Genomic DNA, 26508 nt, shown 5'->3' on the forward strand with positions numbered 1-26508 from the left:
GAGAGGGGTGGTAATTATGGATCCCAAGCGTAGAGGGAAATATGAGTTTGGGGAGGAGGGAGTAAGTTTTGAAAGCACCACTAATTTGTGCCCAAAAAATGGGCTCCTCACGAGTACTACAGGTCAGAAACGTCCATCATCATGAGTCTCCTTAGGTGAAACTGTCGTGGGCTGGTTCAACTCGGAGACAGTTAGAGTGTTGTTGGACTTGTCCTGTAACTATAAACCTAGTCTTTTTTTTTCTATGAAACACGTATTGGGGAGGGGAGGTTGGATGCTTTAAGACGAGGAATGCTTTATGCAGGATGCGTCAGTATTAACTTTATTGGTAGGAGTGGCGGTTCAGGGCTTATTTGGAAAGATGATCATATGGTTCAGATTAGGGACTCAAGTAAAAACTTCGTAGCTGCAACAATTCATTTGTGTCTGGATCAACCATAGGGGTTTACGAGGTTTTATGGAAAACCAGGAGATCGAAAAGGCAGGAGTCTGACATCTCCTTCATCATTTTTCATCCTATTCGAATAAACCATGGTGTTGTATGAGTAATTATTTGGCTAAAGATGGAGACGTTACGAAGATTAGAGAAACTCTTAATTGACTCAAAAATTATGTTTTGAATAATTGTTTGATATTGTAATAGTGATTGAGCATCATAGACAAGTTCATTTGCGATCTAACATATAATCCTATCTTAATAGACTTCAATTTTTTACTTTATTTTTTTCTCAACGTTAATATCAAATTTGTTGATCGTTTTATTAATAGTGTGACTCACAAACTAGATAGAACTTCCAATTTTATGTCATGAATTATGAATTGATGGAACAAACCTAACATATTTTATTTATCCAACTTTATACTTTGATTTGATTTGCATTAATATATCAATTTCTCTTAAAAGAACAAGGGATAAGGGGCAAAAACACCTCTGACGTTTACACATACGAGTAATTTGACCTGTAACGTTTAAAATGATACAATTTTATTATTAATATTGGCAGCTAAAATCAATTTTACCCTTAATATTGACAAGTTTGGTCAATTGAAGAAATTATTCATCAAATTGTCTTATCGGTCATGAATCTTGTCGTCTACACTTCATATATGTGTCATTTTATCACTCATTAGTAATAGATCATAAATATATGATTAACCTAAATTCTTTTAGGAGTAAAATTACATTACTTTAGATGATAAAGATAAAATTAATCATATCTTTAAATATGAGGGGGGTATTTTTCACCTTATAAAAAAACAAATAAAATTTAAACATGTAATAAGTTAAAAAATATAAATAAAATAAAGTATGTTAGTACTATAATTTACACAAAATATAATTTATTTGAAATTTATCACTTTACTTTTACCTCACAGTTTGCACTGCCAAATAATGGTTTAAGCAACAAATTCCACGGACTCTCTGCTCTGTGTGAGAGAATCACAAAAAGGCGCGCCAGATTGCGTGTATCTCGTCTCTCTCTCTCTTTCTCTCTGCACACTCTTCCATGTCCAGACCATAAAAAGACAAATCTACCCTCCACCCATTCCCTTTTCCTCCTCCTCCTTTACTCCAAAAAATTCCAAACTGAAATTCTCTGCCGCAAAAATCCCCCTTCCTCCCTCCTCCTCCTCGTCCTCCTCATGTCTAAGACGTCGGCGGCATCGCCGTCAACCAAACCGGAAAATTACTCTCACAGCCCTGTCCATTTCGCTGTTGCTTTAGGTGACCACACTACTCTTTCCCGCCTCGTTTCTACTCTCCCTCGCCTTACTGATCCTTCCAAGATCCACTCCGAGTCCGATTCGTTGAGTCAAGAGCGAGTTTCTGATCAGATCTCTGCTGTTCTCGACCGCCGCGATGTTCCTTATCGAGAGACGCCGCTTCATCTTGCTGTAAGGTTGAATGATTTGTTTGCTGCTCGTACTCTTGCTGCTGCTGGTGCTGATGTTTCTCTTCAGAATTCTTCTGGTTGGAATCCTCTCCAGGAGGCTTTGTGTCGTCGGAGCTCTGAAATTGCGTCGGTTTTGGTAAGGCTTCACCACCGTTCTGCTTGGGCTAAGTGGCGGCGACGTTTGCCACGTGTAATTGCTGTTCTTCGTAGAATGCGGGATTTTTATATGGAGATTTCGTTTCATTTTGAGAGCTCTGTTATTCCTTTCGTCGGGAAGATAGCGCCGTCTGATACGTATAAGATTTGGAAGCGGGATGGGAATCTTAGAGCGGATACTTCTCTTGCTGGCTTTGATGGATTGAAGATACAACGTGCTGATCAGAGTTTTCTTTTCCTCGGCGACGGTGACGATATCCATAATGTTCCTCCGGGCTCTTTGCTTGTACTGAACCGTGATGATCGGAAAATATTTGATGCGTTTGAAAATGCTGGAGCTCCGATGACGGAGTCTGACATTGCAGGATTCTGTTCTCAAACGAGCGTTTACCGACCGGGAATGGATGTTACAAAAGCTGAATTGGTAGGCCGTACTAATTGGAGGAGACAAGAGAAGACGGAATCAGTTGGAGAATGGAAAGCTAAAGTCTATGAAATGCAAAATGTCGTTTTCAGTTTCCGATCACGGAAAGTTGCGCACGCCGAAAACGACGTCGCTGGGGAGCAAGTCTTACCGTTAGAACTTGACGAAGATGACGATGGATTCTTAGTGGCTGAGAATCCGAGTTTTGGGTTTAACAGTGATAAGAGAAGACACAGCAGTTTCGTCAGGGAGGATAGAGAGTGGGTGACCGTAGGGAGGAAGAGTGTGGATATAATTCCGTCATCGGTTTCTATGTCTGCTTCTAATCAGGAAAGAGAGCGGGTGACCGTAGGGAGGAAGAGTGTGGATATAATTCCGTCATCGGCTTCTATGTCTGCTCCGATGAGAAGATCGACGGTTACTTTTGCTCCTACGCCGCAGACGAAGGAAAAGGAATACGTGAAGAGTCTGAGGCCGTCCGTTTGGTTAACGGAGCAGTTTCCTTTAAAAACAGAGGAGTTACTTCCGTTACTTGACATTTTGGCCAGTAAAGTAAAAGCGGTTAGAAGGATGAGAGAACTGCTGACAACAAAGTTCCCGACGGGAACATTTCCGGTCAAGGTAAGGACTACTACTACTATATTGAAAGTTTTAATTTCATTGAATTGCGGGACCCATAGTATCGTAATTAAAAGTGGGGACCTCTGTCTTCTTTTTTTTTTATGCTTTTAATGGTCTAAGCAAGCAACGAACAAAAGCAGTGTCTCCGTTTTATGATTAGTGGAGAAGAAGCTTTTGTGGGGACCGTCGCCTGTGGTGGTGGTCGGGGTTTACTGTGTTTTTACTCTTTAATAATCACACGGTGGTCGGCGTGGGACCCAAAATCTTCTTAGTGTAGCACAGTTTGGGTCCCATATGAATCCCAATGTCTTAGACTAAACAAATTGCTATACCCAATGCCCACACACCCTCATTCTGTTTCTGCACAACTTGTTTATATCCAATGGTTAGCGTCACGGCTGATATATATATATAGATTCTTTATAATAAGATTCAGAATTGGATTCATCTATTGATTTACATTAGGTATATTATGTAGATTTTCAAATTCTTAGAGTAAATATGTTCAGGATTTTAGAATGGGTCGAATATCTAACTAACTAAAATTTAGAATTGGATTGAATCAATGACTTTTTTTTTAGGATCGAAATCAAATTGTATTATTGACTTTTTTTCGATACAATTTGTAGATTTTCAAATTCTAAATTATACTACTGACTCTTGTTATATACAATTTGGAGATTTTCAAATCACAACTGGTCTCACCATTAGTTAGAGGGTGAATTTGATTTATGAAACTAATATTTGTGTGTTGTGTATGGATGGAATAATTTTAGATTTCATTAATAGCATATCCAATGAAACAAATTTAGACTACATGTATATAAAACGTTCAAAATTAGCACTAATGTTTGGTTCCACGTGGATATTAGTGGAGATGAGATAACACGATTTTTTTAAATTGGATCTGCTATTAGTGGAATTTGAAATTGTTCTATCTATAAAGCAGTAGTGCTAACATTGTGCATTTTTTTTTAATGTAGAGTTGATCCCCAAAAACTAAACAGATTTAAACTACACATGTAAAACGTTGAATATTAGCACTAATATTTGGCCACATGGATATCAATGGAGATGAGATAATCTAGACATCTAACCAATTTAATCGGGAAATGAGTTCCTATTGGATTTACTATTAATGGAGTCTGAAATTGCTCCATCTATAAAACACTAGTGCTAATATTGTGCGGTTTTTTTTAGAGTCTAAATATACAGCAATATTCATCCCAAAAACTACTGAGTTAATTTTATATTTTATCCCTTATACTTACATACAAAAGATGTGCTCTTGTTTGGCTTGGCTTGGCTTAAGTTGTAGGAGTAACTTGTAACTACAGTCTACATCCACTCACTTAAGTTGAGAGCTAACAATTTCTGATACAATAGCACGATGTCCGGATAATTTGATTAACACGAAACAAAATTTATTTTGTTAGTATTCATATCATATATAACCCTTGCAACATATGTATATGAGATAACACAATTTTAATATGAAATTCGAAATTGCCACCATACCGAAATCGGATTCACGAATTATGAATCCTTAAGCTTGATTTGGTGTTTTGATTAACTTGTACTAATGTTTTCTTTGGTTGTAACAGTTGGCCATTCCTGTTGTCCCTACTGTAAGAGTGGTGATAACATTCACAAAATTTGTAGATCTTCAACCAACAGAGCAATTCTACACTCCATTATCAAGTCCTAGACACTTAATTAATGGAGGAAGAGTATCATCATCAGAGGATGAACTGAAATCAGGTACTCATTATTCATCATTGCCGTCATCTTCATCATCAACTGGGTGGCTCCGGCGAAACAACGGCCACAGCCACTCTGCAAGTAAGCTGCAGCAAGAAAAAGACCCATTTGCTATTCCTAGTGAGTATACATGGTCAAATAGTTCTGATGAGAAGTCAACAAAAATGAAGAAATCTAAGTCAGTAAGAAAATCTAAGTAAATTAAAGCTAAATATCAAAGTAGGAAACAAAGGGAGAAAAAAATGTTAACTTTAGTTGATCATATGATTCATTGAGTTTCATGGCAATGTTGCTTCTTCTTTTGGCTTGGAAATATTAGTCTAGGCACACACCACCTTCTTATTTGAAGCATGACTTGCAATTTTGGCCTATGATTGTTATATGGTCATATTTGGTCGACTTGTAATCATTTTGTTTTCCTTCATAATTTTAATATTTAATGGTAGTGTTGGCTCTTAAACCATAAATTCCACCTCATAACCTTCATTTCTCTTTTTATGGTGTAAAGTGTACTAAATGATACTATTCAATATGTGTGATAGTGCTCCGATGACAGCGTGAACTAAGGAGAAGTCGTTGACCCACGACTCCAGTTTGATGCCTAAGTTAACAACGTTAAGGATGAGACAACTAAAAAATTGAGTAATAATTGCAATACATGTGTGTATGTACCTTGGCTGTGAAGTCACATTCTATTTATAGAGTGTCAGGGGCAAATCTAATAGTTGGTGAAGATGTTCGTCTAACTTCCTTGGTGGACAAGTAGTTGGCTTTCGAGTGGTGGACGTATTTTAGGTAATTAGTAATATAGCCGAATTGAGATTCCTTAATTCTAGGTGTGAATCGGGGATCCTGATTTGAAGAGGATTCATAGTGTATCTTATTGGTTCACGTGTCCCGAAGGTTATTTATTCTAATACAGTCTGATCTGAAGGTCCTCGTTGCTTTGCATGTTTTTGTTAACTCGAGATGAGGACACGTGTAGATGTTCCCCCTTTCGATTTCTAAAGCTCTTTGGGTTAGTTGTTGTATGTCTTATGGGCATTGTTGCAACTTCTTTGGAATGGTTCGGCATTTCGTAGATGCTAATCACCTAACATTCCTTTTGATAGGGCTCAAAATTCGTTGGTGTCGTACTTGATCTTTTTTTACCTTATGAGTAGGTGAGACGTTGCCTTGTGTTGCCTTAAAGTAACGTCATCCTTAGTAATCACGCAATGTTCCATGTAAGCATCATTTCTACCGTTACTCAACTCCATGGGATGTGCAACACGTACCCCTAGGCGCTTAACCTAGAAGAAATTGACGAAAAAGAGTTGCGAGTTCCAAAGAGCGTCGTCATTAGAGGTCTTTCATTGAAGGCAATGTTTCACCCATCTTTTAGAAAACTCTATAAACGGAGAATGAAGATAATGTCTTTCCTTTTTCTGACTCCTGCATTTCTTCCAATTCTCTAGAAATTTGTAAGTTTGCTTTTCTCCTGGTTTTTCTTTTGTATATGGAAGTTTTGAGGCGAAAGAACTCTCACAATCCAATGACGTTCGTCATCATTGATCCATCTTCTTGTAGTGACTTCGAAATCATGCCTCCTAAGAAACAGTCCCAAAAGAGCTCTTATAAAGGCAAGAAAGTGGTGATCGAGAAAAAGCAGAACCCAAAAGTTTGGGCGCAATGTTCCATCTTAACAACATCCCAAGTGGTGGATTGTCTTGTGAATATCCGGAACTTGGCCAAATGGAGATGCACCTGCCCAATCCCGACCAAACATATTGACGATGGATATAAAAACAACAAGGATGAGTTTTTCGAAGTTTATGTTCAGTTGTTCCTCTACGGTATGAGATTCCCCCTCCCTAGCCCCATTGTTGTGGTTTTAGATGAATTTCACATGTGCACCTACCAACTATCACCTATTACTCGGCTGGAATTGCTTGCTCTGAACAAGTTCTGCTCGGATTTAGGTTTGATACTAAATAAGGAAGTTGACCATCAATTTTAGAAATCCACAAGAAGAAAGGGGGAAGATGTCTACTATTGGACTATGGGAGGTCGGACCTTAATGGCATCGGAGACCAACCCTCCTATTCAATAAGATAGACAAGATTAAAGGATTCAAGCAAAAGTGATTTTGGCTAGGATCGAAGAAAGGTTCTCCTGACAGCCCGTATCTGGAGGGCTTCCCGTTTAAGACTGCCTAGTTGGATCCAAATAACAAAGCGACCTGGCAGAAACAATGATTCTTAACCCTAGAGGAGGATATAGAGGTCTTTGAGGGAGATTTTGGCCTTTTCGAGTTTCTCGCACTGGGCTAATATGTTTTTTTTTTTTTTTTTTTTTTTAACTTTGCTCTTTCTTTCATTATTTGATTGCAATAATGGCTTATAATATGAGTTCCTGTGCTCGTATGAGAGCGAGACAAAGACATATTGCTTCCTTGACTAGTGTGTCGAACATTGGAGTCCTTAAGGCTTCAAACATAGTTGGGACATCGGTTGTCAAAGTGTCCACTATTCCTTCTTCAACATCCGGAGGACCGAACCTTGAAACATCCCCCACTTTCCCAAAGTAGGAAAGTCCACAGTTCCCTCGGAAGGATCTCTCACTTTGACCTAAGGGATTCTAGCTGATGAGGTTTGATCTCAAAGCGATTCCTTATCAACTGTGATTGTTCCGGTTCCAGAGGATATTCCTTTAGTGATGGTTGACCTTCTGAATGAAACACGCGTAGTTGAAATTAGTCCGAGTTCTTGACTTAATAGAGGTTGAGACGACTTCCTCATCGCCTTCTGCTACCTCAAAGTATTCTCCTCTTCAAATAAGGCCATAACTTATGTTCCTTCTTCTTACGAGCCTTCTAAAGGTACAAAGCTGAAGTCTGGTTGTAAGCCAGTTGATTCAATGATGACCCCTCACTCTTCCATTGTTCCAGGGGTAGAGGCACAAAAGAGGAAAGCACAAATACAATCTGATCTAAAGGTCCTCCTTGCTTCACCCATTTTTTTAGCTCAAGATGAGAACATGTATATCGTGATAGTATTTATATGATATCACTAAATAATAATCTAAATTGTAGTATAACACGATGTTCCAATAAACATGAAAGAATCCAAGTGCATAATGATGTATGTATAATTAAAACAAGGGATAAGGTACCAAACTAAGTCTAAGGTTTTTAGGAAAGTATCAATTTAGTCCCCACGTACAAAATAGCATCAATATAGGTTTAATGTTTAAAAATAGTAACAATTTGGGCTTCGATAACGGAACGTGAGACGTCATTCATATTATTTTGTTAAGTTCTATCAATTGTACGTGGAGAGAGAAATGACATGTCACATTTCGTTATCAAGACCTAAATTGATATCTTTTTAAATGTTAAGTCTATATTTGTGTTATTTTGTACGTGGTTTCTGAATGGATACTTTTCCAAAAACCTTAAACCTATTTTGGTACCTTATCCCTTAAAACAATATATATCAGTCGCCTCCCTTCTCCTTTGATCTTCTTCTTCCTCTCTTCTCTTTCAATCTCATAAACTATCAAACATCAAATTTTCCTATTTTGTGGATCTACTTTGAGGAGATAGAAGAAAGTTCGGCTTCCTTCTTTATCCTCCCACTAGGCCTGGTTTCCTACATTTAAAGTAGTTTCTTTGTTGTTATTTTCTTTTTAGTTGGTGTTCATATATTTTATCGGATCTCTTTATCTGTGTGAACTATATATGCTCTATATTATTTTTTTCATTTATACATTTTTCGGATTTAGTTGGAAACGATTAGTCTTGTCTGTAGATCAATAGATCTATGCGATTACAACAAAAGAAATGATTTAGATCCGAATGTCCAGAAGAGGCTAAATGATGAAGATTGGATTCCATGTACTTTTATGTGGATTTAGATTTACGACAAGTATATGATTTATAGTTCAGTTTGTGTTTTTTGTAACTTTTATGAGTTTTTTTTTTTTGTAGTCGTTTTCTTTCCTTCGTGGATATTGTATTGGCTTTAAGTCTATATTTGTATGAGGTTTTATTCCTTACTACTTTATTTTTTTATTGTATTTGTATTTTTTCATCTAATGGAATGATATAATCATTTTTATTAAGAAAAACAATATATATCAAAATAAGAAAATCTGAAATTTGTAATATTGCAAAGTTTTACCAATCAAATCGTACGGGAATTATCTAAGTTATTTTTTTATTTTTTATTTTTTTAGGAGAATAAAAATTTATACAATATTAGTAGAAATAAAAAAAGGATATTCTATTGAAATAAAGATTTTAATAAAGAAATCTCATATAAGTAAATGTGAAGAAAAATCATATTTATAATATTTTTATTTTCAAAATAAAGAAACTAAATAGTGTTTTATGTAACAATATAAGGACTAATAAATTATTGGGTAAATAATTATAAGGTCATTGAGTTTCTACTTAATTTACTAGTAGGTCCATCATGTTATTATATGGTCCTTAGGTTTTATCTTAATCAACTCTTTAGTCCATTTATTTATTTTTATACATGAAAGTACAAAATTGCTCCTAATTATACAAATAAAATAACTTATCCTCTAGTTTTCAAATTTAATCAAAATAGTTTTAATGAATTTTGTGTAGTATATATACACCGAAATTCTTATACTTGTGTATATTAATTAAAAGAAATTATATTACTTATTCTCTTAAAAAAATCACTTTTATAATTTTATATAGTTCTACTCCTATTTTGATAATTTTTATAATATTATCATTTAATTTTTTAATAAGTTCTACACTGTCAAATTAAAATTTATAATTATATAAAAATTAATGAAACAATATATATCTTAGCCTGTTAGTTGAGAGCTTACTTATGATCATTGAGGTCATGGGTTCGAATCACATCAGGGTGGGGTGAGTTAGTGGTATTCCTTTATCTTTAATGTAATTTTCCTTTGTTTAATGTAAGTGCATTATGCACAACTTTTGAAAAAAATAAAAAAAAATAAGGAGAGATTATTATTATGAAGGAAAGAAATAAAAAATAGGAAAAATGGTTTTTATTATTAAAACATATAGTAAAGGGTAATTTTGGTATTTAAATTTTATTTAGTCTAATTTAACTATTCACTCAAATATAGGACTAAAAAGTTGACGAAAATAAAAACCAAAGGATTATATAATTATTTCTAAAAACACGGGGACTAATAAGTATATTATATAAAAACAGAAAGACCTTATAATTATTTATCCTAAATTATTTAGTCTATTTAGAGCAATTCCAACAGAGGGTGTTTAGAAAAGTGCTTGTTTTCGCATTTTTTAAAGGGCGTCATCTATTGGAGTAAGGGTGGTTGTTTAACAAGGTTGTCACTTTTTGACAATCTTGCTTGTTTTAAGGTTGTAAACTTTTTTTAATATGAAAAAATGATTTACTTGATTATTATTGGTGCATCTTTTTTATAATATTTATAATTGAAATAAACTATATATAAAGTAATAATTTGTGGGATCATTGTGGCAACTTTTAAAGTTGCTTATTTTTTTAACAAAAGTTACTAAAAGTGATTTGGATGATTAAAAAATAAAATATTTTATTTTATTTAACTTATTAAGTTTTGGCCCTCTATTGGAGATGATCGTGATAACAAAAAAGAAAATGTGAATAGAAACATAGGGTTAGGCTATGCTTACTTTGATTTTGACAAAGTAAGTCTTACTTTGTTTTTTCCATCATTGGATTGTGATGAACTTTGACAAAGTAAGCCCATCCAATAGTAGAAAAAACATAAACCTATTAAGTTATAGACAATTTGTAGCAAGAATAATCATTTGGTCGATTTCGCTTCTCTTAATTAGGACTTGGCGACTTAAACTCTAGCAATGTATGAATTTGAATACGAAATCTGCCGTCGAACGGCGGCAGCTGCTCCGATCAAATAACCGGCGCAGACTTTGCGCTGCTTGTAGCGTGATATTGTGGCTGATGAAGATACCCTTTCTATTATCCCCACTGATCTCACTAGTGAACGAATCGTCTCTGTCCTTGATACAAGCCATCTCACCCCTATATTGAGTCCCCACTTAACAGAGTAATATCAATAACGTGTCTTGTTCCATTATCGAGGTCTAAATTGGTATCTTTTTTTAAACGGTAAGCCCATATTGGTGCTATTTTGTACGTGGAGCTTAAATTGATACTTTTCCAAAAACCATAGACCTATTTTGGTACCTTATCCCTTTAAGGTATGATATGACTAAATCAAATTAAGAAAAGACTTTCGAAAAAAAGAAGAATTTAGAAAGCCATAACTTTTATTATACAAAGAGTATTTTACAATGGGAGCAAATGATGATCTTACAAAGTGAGCTAAGACTTCCTTATATAGAAAAAACTTTATGAACAAGACAAAAACGAAAATGGAGATAAGAATAACATTTTATCTTTCTTACGCATCACATCATTATTTTATTAAAAGATAAGAATGAAATCTTACGTTTCTTACACACCACACCACACTATACTATGATTACATTACAAGATAAGAAAAACATAAACTCTATACTTAAACCATAATTTTTGAATGACATTTTAGGACAAGTTCAAAAGGTGCATGATATATTAAAAAAAAAAAAAAAAAACTAAATCTTGTTTGATAACTCTTAATCACTTAAATTAAAATGTTAAACACTTATTTAATTTAAGTGTGTTTGATAATAATTATTTCTCCACCATATAAATTAGTTGATTAAGTTAAAAATCACTTATTTTAATAAGTCAAAATATTTAACTTAACATTTTAAATTAAACACTATCAACTAATATTTTTATAAAAGTTACATCATTCAATACTTTTACACTTATAATATTCAACACTTAAAAATTCAGTAATTATTTTTTCAACACTTAATTTTCAGTTTTATCAAATTGCATCCAAATGAAACAATAAAAAATAATAATCTTCAGCTTTATCAAACAATACCTAAATGAAACAATAAAAAATAATAATCGAATTCATACACCAAATTGAAAATTCCGAGCAAATAAATTAATCCTGGCACCAAATTGAAACTTCTGAGCAAATAATTCCTGAATAAATGGAAAATACTTTATCCGTTCTCAATCCCCGAATATTTTAGATAGAGGTAAAAAGGGTATACACGATCCGATTGCACGACACAATCAATACGTAATTTTAGTGTTAGATTTAGATTAGTATATAATGTGTCATTTTTTGGTTGACACGTAAATTTTTCGACTCACTTGGCATTTTAACTAAAAATGACACGAAATAACACGAATATTTAAAATTATTATTATATTCTCCCATATTTTTACATGTCTCATTTATTAATAGAAGTAATAAAATTACAAATATTGATTGCAAACACGACTCGAACCTCCTATATTGTTATAAACACATTAGATGACTCTCCAACATGATATTAGCAATTTTTTTTGATAATTAGTGTTAACATATTAATCCAAAAATCATATAAAATATTTCAAATTAGTAACAATTAATATACGTACATAGTAAAATTACATATGATTAAAAAAACACAACACGAAATCGACATTAACCCATTTAAATTAACACGATTATGACAAAAAAAAAGATTTTTAATTAGATTAGGATTAACTCATTTTAACACTAACCCGAAATTGACACAACATGATAATTGCCACCTCTAATTTTAAACGACTCAGAAAATCTCTTTGATCGCCTTCTCTTTTTAGAGACCTGTTTACAATTTATATATAAAAGCAAATATCAGGTAAACCAAACAAGTCTTTAAAAATTCACTATCTCCGGCCAACGGAATTTTTTTTTCGAGAATTCTCCATCCCAAAGACAGTAAATACTATCAATTAAGTTAAGCTGACCCCTGATCAACGATTTGAAAAAGGAAAGGACTTAACCATTCAAACATCAGACCAAAATACCATCAGATGTAATAATAGGTTTTTACCAGTTGTTATCAGCAAAAATAGAACATTAATCCTCATTTTTTACTGCATAACCCAGCTCTAAACGCAGCGCAAAAAATAATAATACTGTATGCCATGTAATTTCCAAGTAAAAAAAAGCACGAAAACTAACGGTGGCTCTCTTTTCCACAGCTCTTCTCAGACTGTCTATTCCTAAGCACGAATTCCCCGGTTGAGATTAACCATCCGGTTGGAAGTATCCATCTGAGATCCCCTCACTGTACTTCTACCTGACCCACTATATCCGGAGTCTTGATATCGCCCGCCTCCAGAATATCCACCAGCTCGTCCAGTTCCTCTCGAATAGCCACCACCACCACCGGACGTGTGGCCTAATGCTGGTGGTCGCCCACCACCGACATTATACCCTGAACGACCTTGTCTCCCTTGAGTGAAGTTTGAATTGTCGTGCCACTTGCCTCCTCCAGCAGCCATGCTGGCATAATCCTGGCCATCTTTTCGCCTCGTAGATAGATCCATACCACCGCCACCACCAATCCTTGCCTCAACGGCCCGTTCATTGCTTTCAGCCAGGATGGCTAACTTGTCTGTTAACTGGAACGCTAGAGCCTGCAACCTCGTGTGCTTCACATCATGGAAAACAATGCACTGTGTTGGCTGGTCCCAACTTGCGTGGAGCTCGTCATTTATCATCATTTTACTGACAATGCTGTGTGTTTGGGATGGCGAGAGGTCGAAGATTTTGGTAAGTTGGTCCAAACTAAGTGACTCATATGATGAAGAGTAGGTAAAAAGATATGTCCTTAAGGCTTCTTCCTTGATCTTTGCCTTGAGCATATCGAGCACGGTATCTTTGTTCTTAAGTAGTCTCCAGACGTCAAGAGAATTGATGATATCGAAAGATTTCTGAAAATCACCTTTGGTAAGAGCACGGGTGGCAGCCATTACGTGATCCCTGACATTTTCTGGAGGGCCTGTGAAAGTTTGTCTCTCACTAACCTCGAGCAAACGCCTGAATGTCTTGCTAATGAATCTGCGCTTTGACTCATGCGTGTTGGCTGCCATGTTAGGGACCTCCAGTAACATTGCACAAATAAGGTGGACAGCCTCGAGAAGCTCGAGATTTATGTGCATGTGATATGGCATCTGCCGTCTCCTTTCAAGCCTTTCCTGTTGAAATCCAAAATTAACAACAACAAGAGTTACTAGTTCAGAACTTCAAACGACAATAAAAAGGCGATACTCAATTACAGACATACATAGAAGAAAAGACAGAAGAAATGTACCTGCTCTGGAGTTTTCTCATGGTAACGACTTTGGGAAACACCTTGTGCTAACAGCTCTTTTACTCTTCCACCAGAATACAGCTCGGAAAGACAACCATGTCCTTCAGTAATAAGCCCAACACGGAATGCACATAAACCGAGCTGTGCCATAGCCCTGTTGAAAAGTATCTGAGTAGAAATATCCATGTGCTGGATACTATCCTGCAGATGACTCATCAACAGCAAGTCACGGGATGTTGAGAACTCGTCCAGGAGAGCATGGTGATAAATGTCACACAGCATAGCACGAGCTTTAGTGCGCTCATCTCCATGCTTGTATATGAGAGAGACCAAAATATCCATCATTGTCCTGCTATTATCAGGAAATGTTGGCTTCCGAGACACAACTTCAGGAGTCGGAACAAATGCTGACGGACCCCTGCTTTCCTCAACCTTCAGATCCTCTCCCAACCTTTCACCATTATCTGTCTGCTCAGCTAACTTCCTCATAGCATCATAAACTCCTTGCGGTTTGTAATAAATAAGTTCAACACGCCTTAAGGCGACCTTTGCTGCAGCTTTAAAGTCTCCGACTCGCTCCAGATATTCCTGAACATTTTGAGCAAGCACCAAAAATATAGGTTCATCCTGAAGCCTCTCAACATACTCACGTGTATGTGGATCAATGCATTGCAAACTCTTGAAGAACTCGCCATCTACTCTCTCAACGAAAGCCACCAAGTTCCCCCAAACCCGAATTGTCCCATCGTAGTCGGCACCCTTTTGGCTTTCATTCTCATCAGGCTCAACCATATCATCCACTACAATGTTAGTGTTCTGCACAAGAATATCGAGAATAATCTGCATATTTTGCACACATTTCTTCCAAACATTTATAGGCATATGGCCACTCAGCCCGGGATTCACATCAAACTGAGCAGATACAACACTAAAGAGAATCTCCAGCTTCTGTGCAGGTGTCTTAGCAACCTTAGTCAAAAAGGTTAGTTGCTCAACCAGCTCAAACCTTCCAGTTCCTTTCCTACCTCGAGCAGCAACGACCTCTTTAAACTTTTTGTTTACAATATCCCAAGTAATTTCACTAGGATCTTTCATAAACTGTTTATCCATGAGCTTATCTTTCTTGCTCATCATCTTCTGCCAGTCTCCTTCATGCTCTTCATTTTCCGGATGATCATCAATATCGTCCCCAGATGATGGATAGGCAATCTTCGATGGATCCTCCACCATCTCTGAATCTGTATCTGACTCCTCTTCTGACTCCTCATCATTCTCCTGCTCCTCTTCACTCTCAGGGCTTTCCCGGCATTTATTAATCAACTCTTCATACTGCTTATTGTTTTTCTTTAGCTTCTGTTTCATTGAGTTCAATGCCTTAGCGTTACTACTGCTCATCTTTTTCTTTGCTTCTTTATTAGCCATTGCCTGATTCAAGAAATCCTCTAACATAACAAGAGCTTTGATGTAAAGGCCAGGAGCCTTTTCAGATTCTGTGACACGCAAGACTTTCTCGAGCTGTTTGTTCATTTTATCAAAGCTCTCTTGCAAACTGACCCAATCATTGATCTTCATTGCATTCTTCATTTGATCAACAGTAGATGACATCTCCTCAAACCGTTTGTCTTTGGCTGATCTGACAACACGTTTTTGGTCATCTGACTCATCACTATCACTAGCAGTTCCTCTGAGATATCTGTTTTGCGGGGCTTGGTTACTAGGCTCGCCTGCTTCAACATCAACAACTTCGTTGTCAATATCACTCTCTTCTTCCTCAGAGTCACTTCCACCCTAAATGATAAGAAAGGTATCTCGATGTCATTAAAATGACACTGGGAATTTAAAAAACTGCAAAATACAGACTAAATCTATAACAAACCTGTCCCCAGAATCGTGATGCCATCTTCAAAAAAAATCAAGATTTTAAGTCGGAGAACCTCTACAACCTGCAAGAACAAACATAAGATAATCATATGGTGAATTCTTTAAAAAAATCTAAAGCTCAGAACAAAAGGACCAAACACTCAAGGCACAAAAAGGACATATTTAGTATTTTGTGCTTCCTTCTCTGTTCATCTCCTTTGAGAAAGGGCAGACTTAGAAAGCTCTGCATCAAGTTCGTGAATTATATCAACCAATAAAAAATACGAATACGGCATGCAAAATCATTGGTGTCCAATGTCCAGAAACTAAACAAGAACACCACCTACTAAAAACACGATTAACATGACACAACAAGAGTTATATGTGAAAGTAATTAAACATGGTATCCTCGCATGACTTAATCTGCCAACTCGAATAACCAGAACGAATCTAGCCTATTAGCATTAACATGACCCAAATACATCATATAATACATAAAATCTCCAAAAAAAAAAAATTATACATATTCATAAGAAAAAAACCCATCAAAGACACAAAATAATGCAACATATTTTACAAATTTTAGTGAGTCACAAACTAGAAGATTCATAAAATCTATACGTGGGTAAGGGTTTGCTAATTTTGTATCATGTTTTAGCTCTATCGTCACATCATCATCGCCATTCAACAGAATATTTTCATCCACCTAAATTTTTTGATGAGCAATACCCATTTCATCCATTTTTCATGTCAAAATTCAAATCAAATTACCAAAACAACTAAATGATTATCAATTTGGTCATTAAACAAAAAAAAGGGGGAAAATGAGAGAGTAAGACCAATCCTCAATTTATCAAACCTAGAAACCTGTGCACCAAAAAACTCTGTTTTTAGCAGCAGAGACAAACACATGTCTTAGTAATTTTCACTATATGCTATAACAACTTAAACAATGTCAAAATCAGAAATAATATTCAAGAACAGAGAAATGAACAAAACAAAATCGACTTAAAACACAAAAATACCAAACAATTTCTCAGATAAAAAAAACACTGATATAATTAAACATGTTATCCTCAAATGAATCTGCCAACTCAAATAAACAGAACGGATCTAACCTATTAGTATTAACACGACCCAACTACATCATATAATACATAAAATCAACAGATAGACAATGAAGAAAAAAAGTATAAAAACTTGGCTTAAAGGAAGCCCATACGCTTCTGATTTCCTTAAAAATGCAATCTATCTGCTGCTTCGATCTACAAGAGATGTGATTTCATGTCAAAATTCAAATCAATTCACCAAAACAACTTAAGAATTCTCATCAATTCTCAATTTATCAAAACTTAAGAATTCTCAAATTAAACACGAAAAGGGGGAAAAAACGAGAGAGTAAGACCAATTCCCAGTTTATCAAAACTAGAAACCTGTGTACCAAAAACTCTGTTTTTAGTAACAGAGAGACAAATACAAGTCTTAGTAATTTTCACTATATGCTATACCAACTTAAACAAGGTCAAAATCTGAAATAATAATCAAGAACAGAGAATTGAACAAAACAAAAAATTGACAGAAAACACAGAAACACCAAACAATTTCTCAGATAAAAAAAACCCACTGTCATAATTAAACATGTTATCCTCACATGAATCTGCCAACTCAAATAAACAGAACGGATCTAACCTATTAGTATTAAAACGACCCAAATACATCATATAATACATAAAAATCAACAGATAGACAATGAAGAAAAAAAGTATAAAAACTTGGCTTAAAGGAAGCCGATACACTTCTGATTTCCTTAAAAATGCAATCTATCTGCTGCTTCAATCTACAAGAGCTGCGATTTCATGTCAAAATTCAAATCAAATAACAAGTTAAGAATTCTCATCAATTCTCAATTCTCAATTTGGTCATTAAACACGAAAAGGGTGGAAAATGAGAGGGTAAGACCAATTCTCAATTTATCAAAACTAGAAACCTGTGAACCAAAAACTCTGATTTTAGTAGCAGAGACAAATACAAGTCTTCGTAATTTTCAATACATGCTATAACAACTTAAACAATGTCAAAATCAGAAATAATACTCAAGAACAGAGAAATGAACAAAACAAAATTGATAGAAAACACAAAATTACCAAACAATTTCTCAGATAAAAAAATAAGCACTGTCACAATACGCATAAAAATCAGCAGAGAATGATAGACAATGAAGAAAAAAGGTACAAAAACTTGCCTTAAAGGAAGCCGATCTACAAGACGCCTCTGATTTCCTTAAAAAATGCAATCTATCTGCTGCTTCAAGCTCTTCTTCAGGCTTCAAGAGCTGCGATTTCCCTCTCCGTCCAGATTGGTTGGGATATGGAGCAGACGGCGGATAGATTAGAGAGAGGAGGTTGAGAATGAGGGAACTGCGTATAGCTCTAACCCTAAGGCCTTGTTTGGATCTTGTATATAAAATTATTTTTTATATCTTTTCATTTTTATAAGGGTAAATTACACCCATGGCCACTGAACTTTACCCATTTAACATTGTGGCCACTGAACTTTAATTCTTAACCGTATAGCCACGGAACTTTACACTTTTTAACACCATACCGGTGGCCATTCAGTGTCTCAAAACGACCGCTAATGGTCTGAAAATAAAAAATTGAAGAGTTAATGATATTCTAAGGAACTTTAATTCTAGAAAATTTTCGTTTTGAGGCCATTTAGATGTTGTTTAATTAGGAGAGAGAGTGAATTTTTAGAGAGAAAAAGCTCCAAAAGAAGTGATTTTGGAAAATCAAAAATGTGTTTCATGGTAAATGTTGTTCTGAACAACTCTAATTCTTGAATATTTTCATTTTGAGGATTTGGTTAAAGTTGAGTGGCTACCAGTGTTAAAAAGTGTAAAGTTTAGTGGTCATACCATTAAGAATTGAAGTTTAGTGGCCGCAATTTAAAATGGGTAAAGTTCAGTAGTCATGGGTGTAATTTACCCTTTTTATAAATAAAAGAGATAAAGTGTAAATATACCCTAACGTTGACAGTTATGAGTAACTTACCCCTAATATCTAAAATGGTGTAATTTTACTTCTAATATTGTCCGTCAAGAGCAACTTTTACCTCTTAAATTGGACCAATTTCAAATATCATTATAAAATATAATGTTTTGTTACTTATTATGCCTCAGTTATGTATCGACTAGTTCTAAAAAGAAAATTTCATTTTTTTTATTTTGTAATAGAATTGCAGATTAATATTTTTAAATTCGGTGAAATATTTAAATTATTCTGTCCAACTTGTACAAAATATAGTATAGTTTTTTAATTTTTAACTTTTTTCACGTCTATTTATGTGTTTGTGCTCTGTTACTAATGAGTAATAAAATGACGTACATGTAAAGCGTAGATGATAAAATTTGTGACTTAGAAGATAGTTTGATGAATTATTTCTCAAATTGATCTAATTTACGAAAGTTAAGAATAAAATAGCTCTTGGCTCCTAATTTTAGAGGTAAAATTACACTATTTTAGACGTTAGAGGTAAAATTACTCTTAGGTATCAATGTTAAAGTATTTTTGCACCTTATCTTAAATAAATAAAAGTCAATGGATAATTTTGAAAGAAAACGATATGTATTATGATTCCTTCCAATTTGGGGTGCGAGAAAAATTACTCAAATTTCGCTCTCACTTATCCTCACTTACTATCACTTTCAATTATATCTCAAACCAAACAAGATTATTTCATTATACTTACCCTTACTTATTTTAAAATATCATCATCTGAACAATCTCTAAATTCCTAGAAAGAAAAAAAAATAAATTTCGTTGGTAGTTCGGTTTCAAAGATATTCAATATTTTTTTTCTCTAGAAATTTTAGTATTATTATTCCATTAATTAGCCATTTGAAAACTTCAATATTTAACAAATTAATCTGTTTATTTGGAGAAAAATATTAGGTTAAAAATAAAATGTTTTACTGTGTTTATTTATATGTTTATATCATATGAAAATATTTTTCTATCACTACTTTAAAATATATAATATTATATTCATTTATAATTTTTATTTTTCAAACAAATTTTGTGTAATATAATAAATAGAATAAAGGAAATAGTAAAATGTGAAGAAAAGAATATGAAAATACAAAAACACTGGAAAACGTGAAAAATAAAAATAATAACTCGTTCTTAACCGGACTATGGATTGCAGTGAGTATGGCGACATTATTGACTCCTGCTGAACTCTCTTACATCAACATGACTCATTTACAGTCTCTTTTATTAGGCGACAAGCTAATAAGGTTGTTCATGCCCTGATTAGAGGATCTCGTTTCTCTACTTGTTTGATTCTTTACTCTTTTATGCCTAGTTTAATATTGGGAAATTTACACAGAGATTCATATTTGAAAAATTATATACACCTATATCAAGTAATGATTTTGAATTATGTCAAACTAGTAAAATCGGCATTTTTAATATATTTTAAAGATTAGAATTTATAAATTAGGTGTCTAGGATATATTTTCTAGGGTTTAGGATTTATGAATTGGGGTCTAAATTTTTTAAATTATAGTGTAAAATCACAATAAATAGAGAATAATAACATATTAAGAATTAAGTTTGGTGATATGACTTAGTTGTAGTATTGTAGTTTTTTTTTTGAAACAAACAGAACACTTTTATTGAATTAAATCATCAGACAAAATGTTAACAAGAAACGGAGGTGGAACCGACCACTCCCTACAGACAGGCACAGAATTAGCCGCTCTTGCAAGACAATGAGCAACAAAGTTCACTGTCGGTTTAACAAATGAGATGTAATGACTATTTTTTTTGTCTTTTTGTGGCCCATTAATAACAAAGGTCATATATTTTAGTCTTATTTAATATTCACAACTAAGTGGCTCATTAGTTAAAAATTTAATGTATACTATTATAATTGACCGAGAGCTAAATGTGATAAATTGAAAAGAATAAGGGCTTTAGAATATTTGTTTTCCTTTAAATTAATATTGTATGATTTGTAAACCCTATTTATTTGTAGAAATATTGTGAATTAAAATATTTTCTTAATTTTCCGGTATTTGTTTGCTTAGAAAAATAAATCAACGTAAAGTTTAGGTTAGCCAACAGAAAAATTTATGAAAAAATTGAGAAACATATTTTACGAGTAAAACATTTTCAGAAGCTTTTGAAACTCTACTTTATTCCTTTCTATTCTTTTGAAAACAATAACACTACTTGTTCATGTTTTATGGTGTTGTAATCAAGCACCAGAAAATATTTTATTTTTCAATATAAATTTTTTCATTACCCAATATTTTTCAAAACAAAATATTTTCCAACAAACAAACATGACATAAGATTTAAAATTATCCTACATTTTTTAATAGGGTAAACTAATTTGATATGTGAGCCTATAAGTTTAAGAGTGTTAATGAGGCTTAGTAATTCGTAAACTATTCGAGTTTAGCTCGGTCAAAACTCGATCAAAGCTCTGCTTGTTAGGAGTTCGAGATCAGCTCGAGCACTAACGAGCCTCCGTCTAAACTTCTTTAGATCCGGCTCGAAAGCTCGAAAATATACTCAATTATTTTTTAATTCTTATATATATTTCATTACTTTTTTTTATATATAATATTATATTTCACTGTTTTAAATTTTTCTTCATTAATTATTATTAGTTTTTCATCGTAAAACATATAAGATTTAAATCATCAGAAAAATGATAAAAAGACATTAGTTTTTGGAACTTTAGCTAGAAAATTAGGTCTTGTTAAATAACAAAATACATTACAAATTTTAATAGATATTTCATTGTTTTAATTTTTTTTGTGAGTTTGTGTTCTCCGACAATGAGTTTCATCTACTATTCTTAAATCTTAGCCACAACATATAATTTTATTTTAATATTTTAAATCACATAGAGTATCTATACATATATGATCAATTTGGTTAAAGCTCAGCTCGATCAGATTCAGTCAAAGTTCAGCTAATCAAAACTCGGTTCGAAAGGACTCAGCTCGAGATATTAACGAGTCAATACCGAGACTAACTAAGTTCGGGCTCCGCTATACAGGTAAGTAAACTCAATTAAGAAAAAACCCTAATTTTGAGTGAAGTGATCCATACAAATAAAATAAATTGTAAATGAAAAAGAAAACAATCACTCTGATATTGGTTCGGCTTGGTATTTAAAAAAGACTATTCATTTCAATACATTATCAGGGAAAACACTCAAGCTGAACTTATTCAAAAATCCAAAGCATAAGCATCATAAATTGTTTCCTAAGAGCAAACCAAATTCATATTCCTTTGTTCGGCCATTTAAAAATTCAACTTCCACCAACATTTGAGGTCTGATAATATTAATCCAAAAGTTCTCGATTTGCAAACATCGACAAGCACAATTTTCGTTTTGACAACAAAAAAAACCACAGTACTTCATCTGCAAATCAATGTAACCACATAGGGTTTTTTTATAACCCTAATAATAATAATAGACTCAATATGAAAAAAAACTACAAAGTTCATATGGTAAATAAAAAACAAAATTACAAATCTCCAGACTGCAGCCAAAAATAAATATGAATTATATCAGCAACCGACTATATCTAGATACTATTGTTATCCGTATCTCCAAATAATGAAATGAACCTCTTGTTTCTCCTCCGCCTTTCATTGCTTTTGTGTACTTTAATACTCGAAAGTCTAGGGGCATTCTTCGCAGCATATTAACTCATCTCCATCTGCACATATTTGGCATGTATCATCATTACCATCTTCTACACCCGGTTTGAGAACTACACCATTGTATTGGATAGTTCCTGTTCGATCCTTAATTCCAAATCTTCAAAAGATGTTTCGGCAGCGAGTGATTAGTCCGAATCACAACTATGGATTCGTATAGTCTCTTAGATAAACCGCGAGAATGAATCTCGAAATTGAGCACATTCATCACAGTATTGCAACACATCCGCACAAAGCACCTTTTCTTGTTACTATCCCTTCCTTTCTGATCATTCTATTGATTTCTCCTTGGTTTATCAGCCATGAAACTACTTTTTCCTCTTCTGTTTCGGTTCGTCTTGATGATGTGCTGCATTCATGATTTGAAGCAGCAGGAGAAAAAGAAGTAAGTTTTCTCCTTTCCCTTGGTTTACCAGCTCATTGGTTTTGGTTCTCGTCATGGACTCGTCTTTTCTGGTGTAAGCAGGATTAGAGAAGGTATCAGTTTTGTCCTCATCTTATTCTTCACTGTAATGGTAGTTTGAAAGAACACCATTGTGTCTCCTGAGAACGAAGCTTTCGCCGGTGACGTTCTGCAATCATTGCTTTTTTCATCTGACTTAGTATGAGTGCCAGGAATGAATACTGCCTCTCCGATATTTTGCTCAAATGTCCAAGGTTCAACTCCTATTTTGGGTGTGGAATTGAAGGTGATGGTAGAACCCACATGTGATCTTAGTCGTTCTATTGATCAAATGCGCCAGGAATACGAGTTATTCCATGAAAAATGAGCCGCTTAATACGCACACCAGAAGACTACAGATATGGTTTTGTACACCAGCCCTCAATTGCCACAAGTAAAAACAAATGCTACCAACTGGGAGGACATGAATTACCCTTCCACTTAGCAGCAAGATCTCTGCAGCTCAAATCCCGGGATCTACTATCATGTTGTACCTGCATATAAAATATAAAAATAAAATATTAACCATGTTTAACTTTAAATATTATAAAAATAAAATATTAACCATGTTTAACTTTAAATATTAGTCTAAAAATGCAATTTTAATGTTAAAATAGAAATTACATCAAGTTATCAACCAAATACTTAAGTTAAAATTCAAATCTAATGCAATTCTAATAAAATAAATTGACAAAGCATTCTTCATCATCAAAAGAATCATAAAAAGAAAGAAAGAAAAGAGTTGGCTGGGACGGGAGGGTGACTCTAACAGAGAAGAAGGCTAGTTGCAGAGGATGAAAAAGAAACAGAGAAAGACAGAACGAAAAGAAACAGAGAAGGAAAGAAAGAGTTTGGAATTTGTAGAGTCTCCTAGCTTTCTTCAATGTCTTTTTAAAATTAGGGATAAGGTACTAAAATAGGCTTAACTTTTTTCAATTTAGGCTACAAAATAGCACTAATGCAGGCTTAACGTTTAAAAAAAAAAGTATCAATTTAGGCTCGATAACGAAATGTGACACGCCCTTCATATTAATCCGTTAAGTTGTGGTTTCTCCCTCGGTGTACAATTGAAAGATCTTAACGGAATAATATGAATGATGTGTCACGTTTCGTTATCAAGGCCTAAATTGGTTATATTGGTACTATTTTGTACCTGAACCCTAAATTGATACTTTGCCAAAAACCTTAAACCTATTTTGGTACCTTATCCCTTTTAATTAGTTTTGCATCATTTTTACTCCATAAAATTAAAAACAATTTTTTTTAATGGAGTACATGAATCGACAGAATTGGTGGACTCGGCCGATTCAGGTATGATTTTGAGTCATACCATATATACGACTCGAAATCATACAGAATCGACTAGTCGCGGTTGGACTCGTACGATTCTAACAACAGTGAAAGGAACCAATACAAACACTTCATCTTTTTTCCCTTAAATAATGCAGATTTAACAAGCAATAAGGGATTAGTTATTCTACAGATCAGCTTACTTGAAGCCTCATTTTATCCTCAGTCCCTTGAGAAGGGAGTTTTCGCCGACGACCTTCTACAATCATTGCTAGAATATACTTTTTTTCACCTGACTTGGTATGAGTTCCCAGAAGATCGGCTGAAGCACTCATATATGGACATGGATTTTCTTCCATTTTCTCGACCTATCGTTTTTCCTGCAAAAAAAATTAAAATCATCATATGAATCAGATCAGATGCATATGAAAGTTGTTTTCCCTTGTCAACCATCCCAGGAACTATTCAGATTTCTCCCTAATCACAAAATCAGCTAAACATGATAACCATCAAATAAACCTAATAAGAATACATTCTAGATCTGTTCAGATTTCTGTTAATTTCTTAAACATTTCAAGCTAGATCTTTGAAGATTTTTCCTAATTTTGTATCATGTTTAGCTCTATCATCACATCATCATAGTCATTCAACTGAATATTTTCAAAATCCAAATCAAATTACCAAACCAACTCAAGAATTATCAGATCAGACATAGTACTCAAGAACAGAGAAATGAACAAAACAAAATTGACAGAATACGCAAAAGCACCAGACCATTTCTCAGATTAAAAAAAAAAAGCACTGTCACAATACACATAAAATCCACAGAGAATGATAGACAATGAAGAATAAAAGTACAAAAACTTGCCTTAAAGGTCGCCGATCTACAAGACGCCTCTGATTTTCTTAAAAATGCAATTTATCTGCTGCTTCAGTCTACAAGAGCTGCGATTTCCCTCTCCATCCAGCTTGGTCGACACATGCTTATAGCTCTAACCCTAAATTCCTTAAGGTCAAAATTGGAAGATAGTATCAAATTGGAAGATAGTATCAATTTAGTATCAATAACAGAAGAAATTAAGCTTAACCCTAATTTTTCTCATTGAAGCTTATAATTCTAACTATTACATTTATATATCAAAAACTAGGTGGGCTGAGCAAGAAATGTCAAGGCTAAGTAATTAAGGACAAAACAAATGTCACAATCACAACCGTTGATTATATTCCCTTGTGATGGATGGTGGTGATTCACCGAGCAAATGATGAAGTGTGATAAAGTGCATTATGGAATGGTCTCAATGACAAAATAAATGTCTCAATACTGTTGATTATATTCCCTTGTGATGGATGACGGTGATTCACTGAGCAAATGATAAAGTGTGATAGAGTGCATTGTGGAATGGTGGACTGCTTCTGGAATATACTGAGGATGTTGAAAATCATATTCCCTTGTCACGATGGAGGTGATTGAGCAAATGATGAAGTGTGATAGATTGCATTGTGGAATGGTGGACTGCTTCTGGAATATACCAAGGATGCTGAAAGTTTTAAATACCTCCAAGGATTGCGCAAAGACAAAAATACCCCTGGGTAAACAAAAGGTCTGGCCGACATAGCATTTATATGTTTGGGGCTTTGTACTTGAGTGTTAAGACACGACTTCTTATCTCTTCTTCCAAACTCTTCATTTCCTTTAGTCTAAAAAACTCTTCTTCTTCTTCTTCCTCTTCCTGTTGTAATGAACTCTTTCTCTACATTTCATCAATAATCAAAACCTTTATAATATGTTTATGTTTGTTATTTCAATTAGAGAAATGAGAACTTAACTAAATAAGTGTATCATATTCCGTTATCAAGACCTAAATTAGTACTCTTTTGTAAATATTAAGCTATATCGTTGATGTTTTGTACGTGGATACTAAATTGATATTCTCCCAAAAACTTTAGATTTATTTTGATGCTTTATTCCATTTATAAACGATGTAAAATTAAGTTCCATTTGTTTGAAGAAAAATATTAAAAAGAATTTTTTATTGAAAAATAAAATATTTTACGGTATTTATTTTATATCATATGACAATATTTTCTATTTA

At 34.0% G+C, this 26508-nt stretch overlaps 2 protein-coding genes and 1 long non-coding RNA gene across 5 annotated transcripts; 1 reads left to right on the plus strand and 2 right to left on the minus strand.

The window, feature by feature from the left end:
• Window positions 1-1426: 1426 nt before the first annotated feature.
• On the plus strand, window positions 1427-5338 carry LOC136233467 (uncharacterized). Its single transcript, XM_066023133.1, has 2 exons — window positions 1427-3096; window positions 4701-5338. The coding sequence occupies exons 1-2, from the start codon at window positions 1645-1647 to the stop codon at window positions 5055-5057; spliced, it is 1809 nt and encodes a 602-aa protein (XP_065879205.1). The 5' UTR covers window positions 1427-1644; the 3' UTR covers window positions 5058-5338.
• A 7433-nt stretch (window positions 5339-12771) lies between these two features.
• LOC136233492 (eukaryotic translation initiation factor 3 subunit C-like) lies at window positions 12772-18377 on the minus strand. Of its 3 annotated transcripts, none has more exons than XM_066023161.1 (4): window positions 18180-18377; window positions 15954-16020; window positions 14078-15865; window positions 12772-13961 (listed from the first exon to the last, which is right to left on the minus strand). In XM_066023161.1, exons 2-4 carry the CDS (start codon window positions 15975-15977, stop codon window positions 12984-12986), a joined length of 2790 nt encoding a protein of 929 aa, XP_065879233.1. In that variant the 5' UTR covers window positions 15978-16020; window positions 18180-18377; the 3' UTR covers window positions 12772-12983. The 3 variants fall into 3 exon arrangements, with proteins under 3 accessions (XP_065879233.1, XP_065879234.1, XP_065879235.1); XM_066023162.1 differs by lacking the exon at window positions 18180-18377 and adding an exon at window positions 17714-17733; XM_066023163.1 differs by lacking the exon at window positions 18180-18377 and adding an exon at window positions 17142-17154.
• A 3896-nt stretch (window positions 18378-22273) lies between these two features.
• LOC136233662 (uncharacterized) lies at window positions 22274-25526 on the minus strand. The gene is made up of 3 exons (XR_010690928.1): window positions 25284-25526; window positions 24619-24795; window positions 22274-23619 (listed from the first exon to the last, which is right to left on the minus strand). It is a non-coding gene; the product is annotated as an uncharacterized lncRNA (long non-coding RNA).
• Window positions 25527-26508: the final 982 nt, after the last annotated feature.

This window comes from Euphorbia lathyris, chromosome 6, assembly GCF_963576675.1.
Source record: "Euphorbia lathyris chromosome 6, ddEupLath1.1, whole genome shotgun sequence".
NCBI lineage: Eukaryota > Viridiplantae > Streptophyta > Magnoliopsida > Malpighiales > Euphorbiaceae > Euphorbia > Euphorbia lathyris.